Consider the following 18,733-nt stretch of genomic DNA (forward strand, 5'->3'; position numbering starts at 1 on the left):
CGCGCCAACATCTGAAGCCCGGGCCCGCTTGCATTTCCTGTCACAGGCCCGGTTCAGCTGTCGGCGCGCTGTGCTAACCTGATCCAGCGGCGTAGTTAGTGTGATGTGCCGGCTGGGATCAGGTGAGCACTGTGCAGCCAATCAGGGGAGGGGAAACTGATTCATGAGTTTGACAGTAAGAGCTGTCAAACTCATGAAAAGTATGGGCTGCCAAAACACTACTTTAACTTTAAATAAAATTTTAAAAAACATCCCACTGATTATAATAACTATAAATAAGTTTTAAAAAATGTTTTAACCAATTAATCAATTCTTTGAAAAAATAAAAAAAAATAAAAAATAGGGTCTAAAACTAAACTTACCATCCTGTAAATTCTTTAAAAATAACAAACCTGTGGAAAAAAAAATTCTACATTGTACTAAAAGCCCACTTACCTGAAAAACTAAATACTTACGTCTTGTTTTTCCACGCGTAAAGACCGGAGGCCTTTACACGCGTGCAACTTTGGGAAAAAAAAGGAATTTTACTGCGCACGCGCTGCCTGTGCAGTCGCACGCGTTCTGCCTCTGAACCCCTTCGTTCAGAGGATAGGAAATGCCGTTTTTCCCCGCATGCGCTGTGCATGCTGAAAACCGGCATTTCCTCCAGCCAGACGCGTGAGTACCCCGACCGTACTCACGCGTTGGGACAGGAATTACTGGCCCAACATGATTGAGATCAATTGTAGGTCATTTTTAACAACTGCTTGCTCTGCTCAGCTCTCCAGATGGCTCAGTTGATACTTGCACTGCCTAATATGAAACTGACTAACATAGCTGAGGAAGGTCCTACATTTGACCCTCAATTCATTCAGTTAGCCGATTGCAAGGGGCTACAGTTGAGATTAGCACATCTGTGAGTAAGGGAGAGCAAATATTCAACCAGGGTCTCTGTTGCCGATTGCTATCTCATGACCCTTGATGGAAATCGCACATGTATGGACACAATGGACATATGATGACTGAATTGGGCATGCCTGTGATGACCTATATTGTCTGTGAGCTTGCTTACACTCTCCGTTGAGGCTCACACATGATGAATGCACACTTGGATAAAGTGTCAAGAGCTCAATCTGTGTCTATGGAATAGTGCCCCTGCTTGAGTCAGTGCTTTCAGGAAATGAGGGCAGATAACTGGAGGGGAGAAAATAAATTATACAATCAGTTTATCAACAGCAATAATTCCTCTATCCACTATCTTAAAAAGTGTACTGTGTTAATAATATGCTCAAATCATGCACATGGCTTTATAAATGACTACCAGTCAATAGTGTGAAAAAGTAAAATATTTAAGCCAAACTAGACTAGTGATTCTATTACAATGCAAAGCTAGTCCATCAGTATTATTTGAATTATTTTACCCAAGTAACAAAAGCGAGTAAAAACTCATAAGAATGTATCTTGAAAATGCTTATCTAACTTTTTTCCTTTTTTTTTGCAGGTAAGTAAACGAACATTATTATGAGGAACTGACATGGAAAGATGAGCACCATGTTACAGAAGGTACCTGTTCTGCTTTTCTAGCATATTGAGCTCTGCTCTGAGTACTTACCACTGTTGTAGTTCAGGGTAAGCCCAGCAACCTCAGTTTCCATTTCTCAGGGTAATTTGACCCCAAGTCCCTTTTAATAAGGTTAGCGGGTCAATATGTGACGCTCCACTTGCATCACTTGTTGGCCATTTTACCATGTGCCAATGTCCACAGCAATAAATAAGGCCAGTCTTCTGGAATTGCAAGACTCTAAAACATTCAGCAAAACGATTTGTATCAGAGCAGAGAATAGATCCAGTAGGAGCGTTAGCAGGAGGATGTGTATTAGGGAAGTTTAAAATTGTTTGTTTTAATAAATCTAAACTTGATGTTGTGTTTTGTCATAAAACAAATAAGCTCTCCAATCTCTAATGTTTTTAAATCTTTTTTGAATTCAGGACTGTGATGGGCAATAGCACTAATGGGCACACTGGCTTATGGTATCATGGTACCATGGTACTGGGGTAACTTCATGATAACAAGTCATTGCAGCATATGTTTGTCCTCTGGCCATATATAGGATATCTGTGGTTCAACCTGAACTGACCCCAGCCTATTCAACTTGAACCCAAGTACAAACTACATTACATAGGTGGAAACCTGTCTTAGCTTTTGGGTTTTCCAACTTGTACTGCAAGATGGTGTTGACGAACAGAGAGATCAGCCTTTTTATAAGGAGTCTGAACCAAGCCAACTGAAACCAGGGCACAGCATGATTGAATCGACTCACCTTGGATGGGTTTAACTTTTTGACCTAGCGCTATGCTCACTCTTGAACACTGTTGACTTCAGTATTACAGATGGAAAAATGAGGTAATCTTCAGTCAGATAGAATTCTTTGTACACGTCTGCTGCTTTCATTTCTTCATTTTGGGTTGATATTCACAATGCTATTATGGCCATGAAGCACCTTTAATAATTAGTTCAAGAACTGATTTACATTAAAGATATGTAAACTAGGTGATTTACAATGAACACAACTCACCTCTGATGATCTAGACTAAGTTAATTCTTTCCCTCTACCCACTTCCTTGAAGCAGGACATTGGGTGGACTTGGACAGTATCAGATTCATTATCCAATGTATGTTTTGGTGACCATGAGGTGAGCAGGGACTTGAGTCAGAGTGTACATCAGATTTATTAGAATCCATTGGCCCTGAAAATCCATGAGGTGCAATCCCGGGGGTTATGCCAGGATCCCACCTATCGGTGCTACCTAGCGTTACCCAACTGGGATCAACCAGAGGGCGCCTAATATAAGTGGGGCTGGTGGGCACCATCCAGGGAGCATTGCCCTGCCCTCCTCCTCAGAACCCAGCCGAGTCCCCTTTGGCCCCTTGCGTAAAGAGGGAAATCAGGGTAAATTTAAAAAGAAAATTGCATCATTCTTCAGGGGCCCAGGCTACTTGCTTATGCACCATCTGCAGACTGGTATGCCTCTGTTCACCACCTGCCATCGTGGTCCCCAGAGCCAAGGAAGTGGGAACACCTGGGGTGGGAAGTGACCGCTCAAAGCTCCAATCCCCTCATGACCAAAAAATTAATAAAAAGGGAGAAAATAGGATAGGAGAGTAAATTAGCAAGAAATATAAAAACAGATTGTAAGAGCTTCTACAAGTATGTAACAAGGAAGAGAGTAGCAAAAGTAAACGTTGGTCCCTTAGAGGTTGAGACAGGAGAAATTATATTGGGGAACAAGGAAATGGCAGAGACTTTAAACAAATATTTTGTGTTTGGCTTCACAGTAGAAGACACAAAAAGTATACCAAAAATAGTGGGGAACCAAGGGGCTATGAGAACGAGGAACTTAAAGTAATTAATATTAGTAGAGAAAGAGTACTTGAGCAACTAATGGGACTAAAAGCCGACAGATCCCCTGGACCTGATAGCCTACATCCTAGGGTTCTAAAAGAGGTGGCTTCAGAGATAGTGGATGCATTGGTTGTGATCTTCCAAAATTCCCTAGATTCAGGAACAGTCCCAGTGGATTGGAAGATAGCAAATGTAACCCCACTTATTCAAGAAAGGAGGGAGAAAGAAAACAGGGAACTACAGGCCAGTTAGCCTGACCTCAGTCGTCGGGAAAATGCTGGAATCCATTATTACGGAAATGGTAACAGGGTAGAAAATCATAATATGATTAGGCAGAGTCAACATGGTTTTATGAAAGGTAAATCGTGTTGAACAAATTTATTAGAGTTTTTTGAGGATGTAACTAGCAGGGTAGATAAAGGGGATCCAGTGGATGTAATATATTTGGATTTCCAAAAGGCATTCGATAAGGTGCCACATAAAAGATTGTTAAGCAAGGTAAGGGCACATGGGGTTGGGGGTAATGTATTAGCATGGATAAAGGCTTGGTTAACAGGAAACAGAGAGTAGGGATAAACGGGTCATTTTCAGATTGCAGGCTGTAACTGGTGGGGTGCTGCAAGGATCAGTGCTTGGACCTCAGCTATTTACAATCTATATTAATGACTAAGATGAAGGGACTGAGTGTAATATATCCAAGTTTGCTGATGATACAGAGATTGAATAGGTGGGACAGTAAGTTGTGAGGACACAAAGTGCCTGCAAAGGGATATAGACAGGTTAAGTGAGTGGGCAATAAGGTGACAGATGGAGTATAATGTGGGGAAATGTGAGATTATTCACTTTGGTAGGAAGATTAGAAAAACAGAATATTTTTTAAACGGTGAGAAACTATTAAATGTTGATGTTCTGAGAGATTTAGGTGTCCTTGTACAAGAAACACAGAGAGTTAGCAAGCAATTAGGAAGGCAAATGTCATGTTCGCCTTTATTAATAGAGGGTTGGCATACAAGAGTAAGGAAGTCTTGCTACAATTGTACAGGGCTCTAGTGAGATCACACCTGGAGTACAGTGCACAGTTTTGGTCTCCTTATTTAAGGAAGGATGTACTTGCCTTAGAGGCAACGAAGGTTCACTAGATTGATTCCTAGGATGAGAGGGTTGTCCTATGAGGAGGGATTGAGTAGATTGGACCTATACTCTCTGGTGTTTAGAAGAATGAGAGGTAATCTCATTGAAACATATAAAATTCTGAGGAGGATTGACAGGATAAATGCTGAGAGGTTGTTTCCCCTGGCTGGAGAGTTTAGAACTAGGGGGCAGAGTCTCAGCATAAGGGGCCGGCCTTTTAAAACTGAGATGAGGAGGAATTCTCTGCCACAAAGTGCTGTGGATGCTCAGTCATTGAGTATATTCAGGGCTGAGATGGATAGATAGATTTTTGGACTCCAGAGGAATCAAGGGATATGGGGATTGGGCAGGAAAGTGGAGTTGAGGTTGAAGACCAGCCATGATCTTATTGCATGGCGGAGCAGGCTCGAGGGGCCGTATGGCCTATTCCTGCTCCTGATTCTTATGTTCTTAAGTTCTTTACCTTGTATGCGATGGGTGGACGTCCTGCTCCTTACAAAGCAGGCTGAAAAATTCCAGAAACAGTGAAGACCCATCACGGCCAGATCCCTGCTGTTTTCCAGTGGGTTTGCTTATATCTTACCAGAGTTACAATGAGAGACCTGTGGAACCCCTGAGGATTTTCGGGTCCATTTACTTTAAAAACACTTTTAAAATAGCATACTGATGGTGGGGGTTTCTACCTCAGCTTGGCACATGCCTATGTCACCTCCTGCTCCCATAGGATCAGAAACAGCTGCAAATGGGGAATGAATATGAATGGTATAAATTAGATTTAAGATATCGTGCTACTTCTTTTCGAAAAGAGGTATATCGAGCTCCTCAGATGAATCTCCAAGCTGGGTCATAGACCAGGAAGGACCCGGTTCAATCCTTGGTCTGTGTTGAGTTAGCTGATCTCAGCTGCAGCTACGACTGGCTCAATGCCCTATTGTTAGAGAGGGGAAAGTTGCCCTTGATTGCTATCCAGCAACCTCCAGATGGTAGTGGATGTAGGGTGAAGATATGATTTAACTCGGCGGTCATATAGTCACCCAGCACTAGCTGTCAAGGCTTGCACACGAACAGTGGTCAATTGAGTGGGATACCAGAGTGTAAATTAACCCTGGTAGAAATCCGTCTTGGGCAGTAGGGCAAACAGGCTGTATCGCATAGACTGCCTGTTGTACGCCTCGCCTGAGAACTCGATGTCAGGCAGGGATATAATGGGCAGCCCATGTGATACTGCCATTTTGCATTGTCACTCAAGACTAATGTCAACCTTGATGTCTTCAGGAAGGGAGGGAAGGGAAGAGAGAAATTGGCAGGATTAAAAAAAATTAAAACTGCAACAGTGAGATTTTATGACTTACAAAGATGACAGTGCTGACAAATAAACTGGCCAATTTGCACATGTTGCTGGAGTTAGTTCAATATTAAGTTTGAACCAATATTCCCCCTCCCCGCTCCAGTTTGTTATCTATTCCTCCCAGTTTTTACTTCCAGTACCACTATGCTGTGCACCATTCTATGGCTAAGCAGATAGCCAGCCTCCACTCAGAGTCTGTCAGTGCAGCTTTGTAGTTAGCTGTCAGGAGATGTGTGAAGGTTGTCAATGTTGGCTTGCCCTTAAATATTCTTTTATTCCCTGTTGGAAAGCACCCTGACAGCAGGAACTTGCATCTTGTTACTCCAGTGCAAAATGTTCTGGTACAATAACACTTCAAAGATAGCTTTTTATGAAGATTAGACCTACGAAATTTTCCAAAAAGATTGGTAAGATTGTGATGTTATCTTGTACAGAACCAAATGCTATTACTATGGTAATTGTAGTTACTCCCTGCAGGATGAGACATGGCCCATAATTCACGTGACTGACAGCCAAGGTCACAACTATAAATTAAGAGTTTCAGATGCTTCATGTATTCTGCATATAGGACAATGACTAAGAGTTCAAAAAGCAGGAATGCTAGCAGCTGATGTGGATTTTAAAGGAAATCAATACCCTATTTTTTAAATTAATAACATAAATAATTTGCTCACAAAATAAGACAAAAATCCCCTTTGAAGTGTTCTGGAGTCAATGATAACCTTGTGGCTAAATGCAGCTGTGATGTCCACTGTTGTTTGTTGCTTTAAAGAATTTTGTGCTTTATAATGAGAATTTTAAGCATCTTATGAATTTAATTTATTACGGATACAAATTTGCATGATACATTTTGACATTTTCCATGGTATGACACAAATAATAGGCATTTTTAATAATGTAAACAACATAGAAGAAAGCATCAACATGTAGGCCAGCACACATTCTGCAGTGTACTTCATGAAAGTCAGCTTTGAAGGCTGAGATGATGCCATTAACTGAGAGAGCAATGCTTGAGCAGTTTATTTATATCATCTCAAACCCTCTATGTTTTGTTGCCTTGGAACATATTCCAGAATGTGTTACTCAGCAGTGTGTCCTCAATATTTTCTGATATCAATACATGTGGAGTTCATACTCTTTCTAATGGCTGGCAGAATCCTGTTTGTACACTGACAATAGTGATACTTGAAAACAGTGATATTGGAATTTATTTTACTGATTGTTACAGGAGAAAATCATAGCTTTTCTTGAACAATAGTAGAATGGGCATAAATAGATATGAACATGAAACTCAGAAACATGCCGGTGTAAGAATGAGATTCAGATTGGTTTACATTTAGGAACATAGCAGGAGTAGGCCATTCAGCCCCTCAAGCTTGTTCCGCCATTCAGTTAGGTCATGGCTGATCTGTGTTTTAACTCTGTTTACCCTCCTTGGTTCTATATTCCTTAATACCCTTACATAACAAAAATTTATACAATCTCGGTTTTTAAATTTTCAATTAGCTAGCCTCAACAGCTTTTTGTGGGAAAGAGTTCCAGATTTTCACTGCCCTTTGTGTGAAGAAGTGCTTCCTGGCTTTACTTCCGAATGGCCTAGCTCTAATTTTAAGGTTATGCTCCCTTCACAGAATCACAGAATCTACAGTGCAGATAGAGGCCATTTCGGCCCATCGAGCCTGCACCGACACATATCCCACCCTATCCCCGTAACCCCACGTATTTAATCCCCTAACACTAAGGGTCAATTTATCATAGCCAAATCAACCTAACCTGCACATCTTTGGACTGTGGGAGGAAACCGGAGCACCCACTACAGTCTGTTGATAACTATGAATAGCTTTGAAGTTCATGCCACTACCTTGACATGGCTGCAAGTTATTCTTTATATTTTCTCTCTCTCCTGAAGATATTGGCTGGAATTTTCCCCTAAAAAACAGGTGGGTTTGTATGTAGGGGCAGTTAAATTGTAAAAAAAATGGGATTCTCGACCTGATCCTGCCTCCAACTTCTAGTTTGGAAGGGAGGCGGGCGACCAACCCGCTCCCAGGGGATGGTACTTTAATTTAAATATTGTAATGAGGCTGACAGCCTCTTTTATTCACCTCCATTTTGAATTTAACTGCCTGTGGACGGGTTTCACACAATTCGTGAAACCCGATAGTTAAACCGAGGCAGGGACTACTGTACTGGTCTCGCTAGACGTGCTCTGTAGCCAGCTAAACACTCATTCAAATAATTCCTCGACAAGCGGGTTTGCTGTTTTGAAGCTTTACTTGAACAAATTTGTGAAACTGTAAACAAAGACCAAGTATGTTTTTTACATAGAACTGAGTACTATACATTAGATGTTACATAAGATATAAACATATTTATAACAATAGAATAGACTAACTAAATAGCACTTGAGCTAAACTTCTGTAGCTAACAACTAATAACTTCTTATAAACAAAGTATTGTCAAATACTACACTGACAAAGTTGCTATCATGTTAACAAACAAAGATACTCACAGACATTGCGTCCTGCCCAGCATATAAGATGAGATGACACAGGATTGAGAATCCCTCATGGGAGATTCTCCATAACTCAGTAGGTTCTTTCTGGAATACTATTTCCGGGTTAAAACAGGAACAAGGTCAAATGACCTATTGCAGTATACTAAAACTGCTATACACTAACTACCACTAGAGGGTGCTATCTGCATGTAATAAGTCCAGAACAACTACTGCATCCAGGAGGTAAGTGGCTTTATACCTACCTCCTGGATCCAGGGTCCCTACCTAACCCACCCCCCCGCATTCGGAGAACCCCTCACAAGGCCTCCGATCGCCTCCCCAGGCCTCTGATCCCGACCATGAGGCCTCTCTTCCCCGCCACCCCCCCCCCCCCAGCCCCACCCACTCTCACTGATGATGCTGAGGCCAGCCACAAGCCTCTCAATCTGGCTGGTTGCGGGCGGGAATCCGAGGCCTAACATTCAAATCAGGCCCTGCCATTAAAGTCAGCAGGGCCTGCGGGAAACCTGGCCTCCCGGGTTTCCCACCCATCTCGGAGGCCCCCCACCCCCAACCCGCCTCCCCTGAGAAAATTCTGGCCATTGACTTTTTGCTGGGGTAGAGTACCACATGTACTGGCCCAAACAGCAATTTTTCATTGGGGGAAAAATTGAGTTGGGGCCCGGAAAAATGAGTGCCCCGCGGTTGAAATTGAGTGGTTGCACCCCGCCTCCCTCTTGGAGCGCTGCGAGGGAATATCGCAGCGCTGCAGCACATCACGCCATGGTATTGCAGGCTTTCCTCCCCTTCTTAAAGGGGAGGGGCCTTGCACAGCGCGATCCGGGGCCCAGCTGGGCCACCGGGGATCGAAGTGCCGGCAAATGAGCCCGGCACTCAAGAGAAGTGCCGGGCTAATGGAGCGCAGCCGGCACTCCACAGGGGCGCGAGTCAGGAGTCCGGGGACGGCAGCGGAAGGCAGGTGCTGGCAGGTGGCCAGCAACAAAAATGACCGCCCTGCACCTCGCTTTTAAAATATCGCCGCCCCGGCTGCAGGTCGGCACCCCCTGACCCCGTCGGACATAGCATCCGGCGGTAAGTCATGGGGCACTCCCGAAGATCGCGGCCAGGGAGATGACGTCATCACTGGTGGCGCAGGGCCACAGGCCGCTAACGGTTAGTGCTGCCGCTAACCTGCCGCTGAATTTTGCTGGAGGCGTTGGCAGCGCCGCGCCCGGGCGATAGTTGCTTTGCGCCCCATTAGCGCCCTCTTAGGGCACTAACGGGAGGCGCAAAGCGATAACATTTTTCCTCCATTCACTTTTGGGAGGCTATTTGACAAAGGGCCCCATTGGTGTCCTCACTAAATGTCCATCCACATGCATTTGCCAGCAGGATCACTAGCATTTAAGAGGAAAAACTCTGGCCAATTTTTCTCTCACCGATCCAAGGCCGCTGAGGCCAATTTTAACATCTCTACTGCCACTTGACTTGGGTCAGCTAACTCAACAGAGACCAGAAATTATACCTGGGGTGTTCCTGCTCTGCATGGCTCAACTAAACCTTGGTCTGAATCTTAATTCCCAAAAACGTGTGGGTTGAGATCGTGTCAGGTTAAAATGCAAACAACCTGGAACACAAACCGAATCTGCCCACACCTGGTTTTAACGGAAGTGGGACGAGGGGTGGCACACCAATCCGCTTGTGGAAAGTGGGTTGGTCATTTATAAATATAATAAGGTTGCCTGCCTTCATTTCTAACAGTCATTCTATTTTTAACCACAGGTGGCCGGGTTTCCCGGGCCTCGGGGAAACTCGGTAGCTTAAAGCAGGCAAGAAGGGCTGAATGCATGAGTTAAGTGCCTTTACAGCACTGCTTGTGGGCCAGGAGGAGCAGGCGTGCTTTCCCCCAGCCCAATAAGCTACCTAGTAACCCCTCCCCGCCCCCCCCCCCCCACCCCCGTGCTAATTGGGACCTCCAATCCCCACGATCCGGGCCACCCCCAGCCCCCCGCCCCATGATCTCTCTCACTCCCCCAATATACCTACCTGCTCGCGTAGGCTTCAGCCTTGTGAAGCAGTGAAACCCATTCTTCCAGGTTTCCCGACCTCACAAAGGTCCCCTGCGTAGAGCTCACCTCCAGGCTAAAATCCAGGCCCTTGTTTTTACTAACTGTGCCATACTCCAGTCAGGGAGCCAAGGAGCACTATCTTCATAGGAAAGTGTCAAGCTCTTCTGTCATTTGTTTGCAAACACATGTCACAAATTACATTTGAAATGAATCATCTCGTCACTTGCGCATGATAGTAAGGGGGCAAAGTGACTCTTCTTATTTGGGCTCTTCTACCTGTCCAATCAAAAAAAATGGTTTGCCAAACACTTTTCATGAAGATGTGCCTCTTTAAATGTGAGTCTAGAAATAGACAATGAGTGATATTTTTTGTACCTGTGTACCTATCAAATTTTCCTCTTCCCCAGTCCACTGAAGAGATTCATACCCTATTTGTAACATCCTGGCTTAGATTGGCTAACTCTGCTATAATTGGGTAGATGCCTGAACAACAACAACCTGCATTTATATAGCGCCTTTAACATAGGAAAAACATCTCAAAGTGCTTCACAGAGGCGTAATTTTAAAAATGGACGTGAGTCAAGGAAGGAAATACTAGGAGGGGTGACCAAAAGCTTGGTCAAAGAAGTGAGTTTTAAGAGGGTCTTAAATGAGGAGCAGGAGGTAGAGAGGCAGAGGGTTTTGGGGGAGGGAATTCGATGTGGGGCCTGGGCAGCAGATTAGTTTGGACTTGTTTATATTGATGTAAATATGCTTTTCGTTGACAATTTTAATACCCGAGTTGAATCCATTTATTCATATTGTTTGTTTTATTTGTGGAGCCCACGTAATTCTACCTCGCTCTATTTTACTGGAAAATTAAAAATTCACAATCCAAAATCAATCCCCATTTGTAATATTCTTAAGAACAAAACTGTTCTGTGACTAACCTGATTTGCATAACTAAATTGGTGAAACTGCGCTTTCAATGGGAGGCGCAAATCAACTGAACTTTTCCCCCTTTTAGAGTTTCAAAAATAAGTCAACTGTCTATTAAATGCCTCTTTAAGTGCTACTATATTGCTCCCCATATAAACTATTGGGTAAATGAACTGTTTGCATCAAGTTAGTTAATCTCAGCCAGGGCAATGGGAGCAGTGCTACAACCAGCTGTAATTGGTCTTAATGCCTTGGGCTAGGGAGAGGAAAAAACCAACCATGGTTACTGATGGTAAATACTATTTGGTGAACCCTGCTGGAAAGTGTTTGGGCTGGATTTTAATTCAGGGGCGGGTTGGGGTCGTGTAATCCGCATTTCATGTTGTCCACACGAATGTAAATCGATGTGGGAGATTGATGCGAATTTAACTTAATTGGCCAATTGAGTTCCAACATGTGGGAACCCTTGGCAAATGAGTTTTTCCAGTCTGAAAGTCGCCTCCGATGACGTCATTATTGCTGCTGCATTTAAGGTCTACAGCAAGCCTTGCATCTTCTGCAGACTGCCAACCTTTTGGCCTTTGGTGTGGGAGGGACCTGGAGGCACCATGAGCAGCGGAAGAGCTAAGTCTGCTCCCAGATTCGATGATGTGGCCCTGCAGGCATTAGTTGATGGAGCTAGAGGACATAAGGAGGTGCTCTTCCCTTCTACAGGGAGGAAGAAGCCTCCCCAGCAGACCAAGGCTGTGTGGATACAGGTGGCAGAGGAGGTCAACTCCTTAGCAATGACCCGCAGAACCTGGATACAGTGTAGGAAGAGATTTCATGACCTTCAGCGCACTGGTAAAGTGAGTATGAATTTCCCATCACCCTCAATCTGATCCCCATTGCCTTTCCTCACCAGCACTCAGCTTTAGCAATTTCTTCCTCCACATCCCACTTGACACTGACATCCATGCACCCTTACCCATTCCCTTTCTCTCTATGGTCACATTCACCTAACTCTTCGACTATGCAGCCCTCACACTCCCTATCACTGTGATGCTATGCAGACAATTGACAACACACAGGGAGGGCCCTTGGTCTTGCCACCTCACTCCATCTTTGTCTCCTTCTAAGTATCTATGCGATGGAATCTCTACACTCACTCTTTCATTCTCACTCAACCTCCACTTGTCTCCCTCATTGCAGGAAAAGAGAGCTCACAATAAAAGAGAGTGTGCGGACAGGAGGAGGGACACCCTCACCAGCCCACCTCACCCCCTGGGAGGAGGCGGTCCTGGAAATGGTTGGAGTTGAGGAAGATGCGCAAGTGGGGGATGGACAGACGAGTGCAACACAGCAAGCTGGTGACAGAATAGTTTACCATCTCTCTCATTGACATTGCATGAGTCGCTGATAATGATTCTGAAGCTCTAACAGATGGACTTATGAGCATCTGCAATATACAATGTGCATGTAACCTTGGCATCACATCTCTGACTCTTTCCTTTACTCCCCCACAGGACCATCACAAGCAGCCATCCCCACTAGCCAGGAGGAATAGCCTGAGCAGCCAGACTCCTCAGAGGAAGCTGCAACCTCTGAGGGCGCAGCATCAGCAGAATTCAGTGCACCCAGCACCAGCGCAGACACTCACACCTCGGTGGGACCTTCGGGACATAGAGTAGTGTTGTCACCTGGTGTATCACAGCTAACAAGTAAGCATCAGCAGATTGTGGAGACAGGGACAGCAGTGGAGAGTCCTAGTCGGAGGGCGCAGGACTCTGCTAGCTCGGCTCAGCTGCATGTCGACCCTCTGCCTCTGGGTCCATCCATAAGATCAGCACTGCTGGAACTCCAGGAACAGATGCAGGAGTCTCTGGCAGGTTTTGTCTCCAGGGTCGCTGCGAGTGTGACGCGAATAGAGGAGTCCATAGCGAACATGAGCAGAGCCTTTGTGGAGTCATTGGTGCATGAACGCATCACCACGGAAAGGATGGCAACCTCCGTGCAAATGATGGCAACCTCCGTCGAAAGGATGGCTACAGTAGACGAGAGGATGGCTGTGGCCATGGAGGAGGTAAGTCGCCAGAGTGCAGAAAACATGGTGAGTGTTCAGAATAGAATGACATCTCTAGAGGAGCGATGGTCATCTATTGAACAGAGAAACCAGACCTTCATGGAAGTCCTTCTGAGTAGGACTGCCATTGCAGATACTGGTCCCCATGGCCCCCCTGATGTGCAGCAACGTGCTCTCAAGCCACTTGCAGGCGCTGAGAGGGACCTGACCCATGAGAGGGAAGTTGGTGGTGGACATCAAGGAAGTGGGGGCTCCTCTCCAAGCACTCACACTTCCATGCCACTGCAGAGCCCTCGGTCAGAGCCCCACCAGAGTCCACACCCAACTGAGATCGGCGTCTCAACCCCTGCATAGCTGCAGGAGCAGCAGACTGTCGACGAGCCCGCAGAGGCTTGCAACCCCAGAAGACGCCCGCCAAAGGTGTCGAGACAGGAGCAGCAGGAAAGTGAGCAAGGGGCCTCTAGATCTGCTGAAGCCACAGGGGAAGCACTACGTAGGAGCACGCGTAAGAGAAAGATACTGCACAAATAGTCACAAGGGTAGTCACTTGGGTGAAATTTGATGTATTGTTAGAAAAAGCCATCAGATTAATAATGTTAATAAAAATTCTGATGGCTACTGCTGTAGTTGTGGCGTGTGTCATTTTGCGAATGGGACTTTCACATTGAGGGCTTACGATTACTTGCAATTGTCAGTATGCTGGTCAAATAGCTAGGAATCCACAGGGTCTTGGCCATTGTCGATGCTCAGGTAAGAAGCTGCGAGGCAAAAGTGCTTGATTGACTAGGCTAAGCAAATCTGGCCAAGATGAGTGCGTTCCTTGCATCCCTGGCAGCAATGTTCTCGCATGATACTGCCGCTGGTTGATGGGCCTCTGCAGGATGTTCGCTTTCCTCCTCCTCCTCCTCCCTCCTCCTCCTCCCTCCTCCTCCTCCCTCCTCCTCCTCCTCCCTCCTCCTCCTCATCATCATCATCTGAGGAGGATATGTGAGGAGCCACTTGGTCCTCAGGAATCTGCAAGCCACGATGCTATGCCATGTTGTGAAGTGCACAGCAAACCACGACGATTCTGGAGACCCTGGCTGCTGAGTACTGCAGGGCTCCACCTGATCTATCCAGGCATCTGAAGCGCATCTTCAGCAAACTGATGGTTTGCTCAATTGTGGCTCTGGTGGTCATGGGGCTGGAGTTGTAGCTCTCCTTTGCTTCGTTGGATGGTCTCCTCAACGGCGTCATTAGCCACGTCCTCAGGGGATAGCCCCTGTCTCCAAGTAGCCATCCGTTAAGTTGGTCTGGCGGACTGAATAGCAGAGGCACACTAGACTGGCGCAGTATGAAAGAGTCATGGCAACTGCCAGGGTACTTGGCACAAACATGCAAAATTTCCTCCTTGTGGTTACACACCAGTTGAACCTTAAGGGAGTGGAAGCCCTTGCGGTTGACAAAAGTACCTGGATTGCGATGGGGTGCCTTAAGGGCCACATGTGTGCAGTCAATGATGCCCTGCACCCTTGGAAAGCCTGCCAGATTAGCTAATCCAACCGCTCGCGCTGTGACACTAGCTTTATCCTTGGTGAAATGGATATGATTGTGTGCGATGGCAAAGAGGGCATCGGTTACCTGCTTGATGCAAGTGTGTGCGGCCGACTGGGAGATGCCACTGATGTCTGCTGCTGATCCCTGGAATGAGCCTGAGGCAAAAAAGTTGAGTGTGGTGGTGACTTTGACGGCCACTGGTAAGGCTTGTCCACCTGGTCCTCTGGGCTGCAGGTATTGTTGCAGCATTGCGCAGATGTCACTCACTACTTCTCGCGAAAGTCGGAGCCGCCTTTGGCACTGCTGCTCACTCATGTTGAGGTAGCTGACCCTGTGTCTGTAGACCCTGTTTGGGGGGTATCTCCTGCGCCGACGGGCTTCCATGCGCTGTCCCCTTCTGGCCTGTGCAGCTTCAGGTGGGTGAGCAGCAGCCTGGCGCTCCTGTTGCTGCTGCTGCTGTTGGTGCTGCTGTTGTTCCTGGTTCTGCTGGTGCCGCGGCTGGTGCTCGAGCTCATCTAATGCCCAGAAGGGAAGGAAATAAATAGCTCCCATGCTTCTGGTATATGCCTCAGTTGAGGAAGCGCTCAGTGAAGGTGGCGAGAGAGGTTTCCCAGGAGGTCACACTGGAGATGGGTGTCAGGCTCCAAACTTCCACAGCTGTGGTTAAGCCTTCTAAACGTTCCCCCAGACCTGAGACAACAAAGTCCTGCCACCTGCAAATGATGGCTGATCAAATCTCCTGTTTAATGGTTGACGTGCAGCTGATAGTCAGCAATCCAATTGTGCTCCCGCCAGGTTTCACTGGCGTGTTTCACGTGGGAAAAGGGTTAAAATGGCAAAGGTCTTTCAAAATGGCATTATAGAGGCAATTTAGTGCTTGTTAAGGGCCTTAACGGCCTATCCCACCTCTTGGAGGCGGGATGGAGACGGGACCATTCGACACGAATGAATTGAAATTGCTCGGAGGTGGGATGGAGGCGGGGATGGTCCCGCCCGCCAGTTTTTGCGATTTTAACCCCCCACACTCCTCCAATCCCGCCTCCACGGCTCAATGAAAATCCTGCCCTTTGTGTGTGGATGTTGGGCAAGTACAGGGTATAGCTGTGGTGCTTACAAGAGTGCAACAGCTTGCCAATGATCACGGTCTAGGCTCACACATTAAGAATAGCCACGTATGTGCCCATAGAACAATACCCTAGTATAAGCAGTGCCTTCGAAAGAAAAGGAAGAAAACTGGACATTTGGAAAAGTGCTAATATGTGGTTCTTAATGCATTGTTAATGTAAGGTATTATCACAAGTGTATTTTTTTTATTGACGTGGAACAATATGACAGATTGACAATTGTCAGTGATGGTAGCTAACTACTAAATGATTGTCCTGCCCTTGAGCAAGGAGCGTTTTGTTCATAAGGCAGGATTTTATTGATCCGGTTTATGTCAGTGCTAACACTGATGCTTGAATAACTTGAGAGAGGTTGACATGCAAAGAAAATGTTGTTTGTGCTGGAATTTGTATTTATGAGCTGTTAGCTAACCATCTTGTGCTTTATTTCAATTCAAATATACTCCTGCTATTGGTGTACTGGAGCACTGGAAGGAATGGCTGCGCAAGGGTGAGAGTCTAAGTACTAATTGTTTACAAAAATCTGCTCTCGCCATACTACATTCTCCTGTCTGGAGATCTGCTTCTGGGATTCTGAGAGGGTTGCTCTTAAGCTAACTGTTAAGTGGTTTGCAAGAGTTTCTCTCCCTGTGCCTGACCTTTGCTCTGTGCCTCCCCATACAGCTGAGATCAGAAACTGTGTACTATGTGGCACAATGCACTCGGGCTCTAACATACCCGGCCGCCCACCATTTTGTACCATTTTAAATGGAATTTACCTGCCTTCGTGTCACTGCCCGAGGGGCTTAATATAAAAATTGTATCCTGCCACTTATGGTAGGAGGGTGACATTATGGAGGCGAGCTAAATAAATGAAAGGCAGTTGTAACAATCTGAAAAGTAACATCTACAATACAAACATTTTTTGAGTTTGTGTACAGATTAATCTCCTTCTCTTGCTAGTCTCTCCTATGCCATCTGATGCGAGTGCATGGCAATACCAGAACAGTACTTGGATTAAAGAGTAAAACAGATAGAAACAGATTTATTCAAAGTCACTTTTCTTTTGATGTATGATTAAAAAAAAGTTTGCAATAATTATTAATTGGTTAAATATTTTCCCTTGACATTGAAACATTTTCGCATTAAGTAGCAAAACTATATTAAAAAAATGAAATTTATAGCTGACATGCCATGGCCAGCAATGAGATTTTATAAGGGGTGACCTTCAGCACGTGAGTTATTGTCAGCTTCACATGTAGACCTATTTATCAAGTTTTACTGCTACCCTTTACATGTCTTTCTACCACACTTTCAATATTATTTTTAACAGTTTGTAAATTGTTTTATATCATTTTTATGAGAACTATTATGAGGGCCAAGAATCCTGTAATATTTCAATTAAGTAATTGGAGCAGCCTCTCCAAAAGTAATGGGTTAGCAACTTCAGAATCTCCTGGGCAGGAGTCTGAGGGGTTGATTTCCGTCTTTGATGCGTGGGGAGTAATCTGGTGGAGAGGATTGCCCACCCAATGTAGAACCCATCTGGTTTCCATTGAAATGTTTAAAATTTGAGGCAAATGCATCCCCAGTGACTCCAAAGCGTGTGTGTATGGATGTTTGGTAAGGACAGGATCACAATGTAAATCTTGATGATTACAACATTTCGGGGTTGGTATTCATCTCCTTCTCTGGGTGGGAACAGAGCAGTAGTACGATTAAAATCGTGCACCGTACCTACCGCCCCATTCCCACTGCTGTCCAGCCACTGTAGGCTGAGAAATAAGCGGGCAGTGCTCCTGCCTGAAAAAGGTGGGAGCCAAATTAATATGCAAATTAGGGTCCTGTGATGTACAGAGAGTCCCGATGCAAATTTTGCCCAGTGGAACTGTACGTAAAGTAGCCTAAACAGCAGTCCTTAAAATGCTGCAGTAAGTAGCTGCAATGATTTTTGTGGCGTAAGGAGAAACATGAATGATCCTCCTGGCCCCACAAAACTCACGCTGCCTGCTGCCGGTCCATTTGCAGCACACACTCCTTGGCTATCACCTGCCCCCACCCCCCACCCCCGCTAACATGTGTCCCTGTCAGCTTTGTTCCGTGGAGGAGCCACTGGATTTCCCACCCCCCACCTCCGATCAGCGAGCTGTCTGCCCATGCTGGTAACATGCAGCAGCTCGCCTATCGATTTCAAATGGTTCGAGCCCCTTGCTGGTAACAGCAGACTGGTATCGCAACTACTATGCCCAACACACGCCCAATGTCCACCTGCAACACACGCCCAATGTCCACCTGCAACACACGCCCAATGTCCACCTGCAACACACGCCCAATGTCCACCTGCAATGAAAATCGGTCCCATCCAATTTTGATACAAAACCATTAAATATTGGAAAGTATTTCAGTGGTTTCACCTGGTATAAAAATTGGGTTATAGAAACTACTGGAGCATCTTTTACTTTCAAAGTAATCAAGTGCAAAGTAAAGCAGTGTCACATAAGGACAAATATCTCTCGCTGTCCATTATTCTTTATCCTTGAGCAGTCATACAACACAGTGCAGCACTATCTAATTATATATTTCAGCTTTGCCAATCTACAGTGATTCCTGTAGCTTCTTGTGCTATTCAGCAAAAGGTCAGGTTAATTGCATGAATGTAATAATAGGTTTTTAGAGTGATTGAGAA

General features: G+C 45.4%; 1 protein-coding gene across 26 annotated transcripts in view; it reads left to right on the forward strand.

Annotated features, from left to right (window-relative positions):
• The window catches only part of ank2b (ankyrin 2b, neuronal), a 1,120,520-nt gene that overhangs the window by 305,665 nt on the left and 796,122 nt on the right, over positions 1 to 18,733 (forward strand). For 2 of the 26 annotated variants that reach the window (XM_085962250.1, XM_085962261.1), the window contains exon 2: positions 1,481 to 1,542. The exons of the other annotated variants lie outside the window; for them this stretch is intronic. In XM_085962250.1, coding sequence (XP_085818376.1) covers positions 1,522 to 1,542 — 21 coding nt within the window. In that variant the 5' untranslated portion in view covers positions 1,481 to 1,521. The remainder of the gene's footprint in view (positions 1 to 1,480; positions 1,543 to 18,733) is intronic. 26 annotated transcript variants of the gene reach the window in all.

The sequence above is a fragment of the Somniosus microcephalus genome, chromosome 2 (assembly GCF_052327205.1).
Source record: "Somniosus microcephalus isolate GS21.2 chromosome 2, FLI_Smic_1.0, whole genome shotgun sequence".
Taxonomy (NCBI): Eukaryota; Metazoa; Chordata; class Chondrichthyes; order Squaliformes; family Somniosidae; genus Somniosus; species Somniosus microcephalus.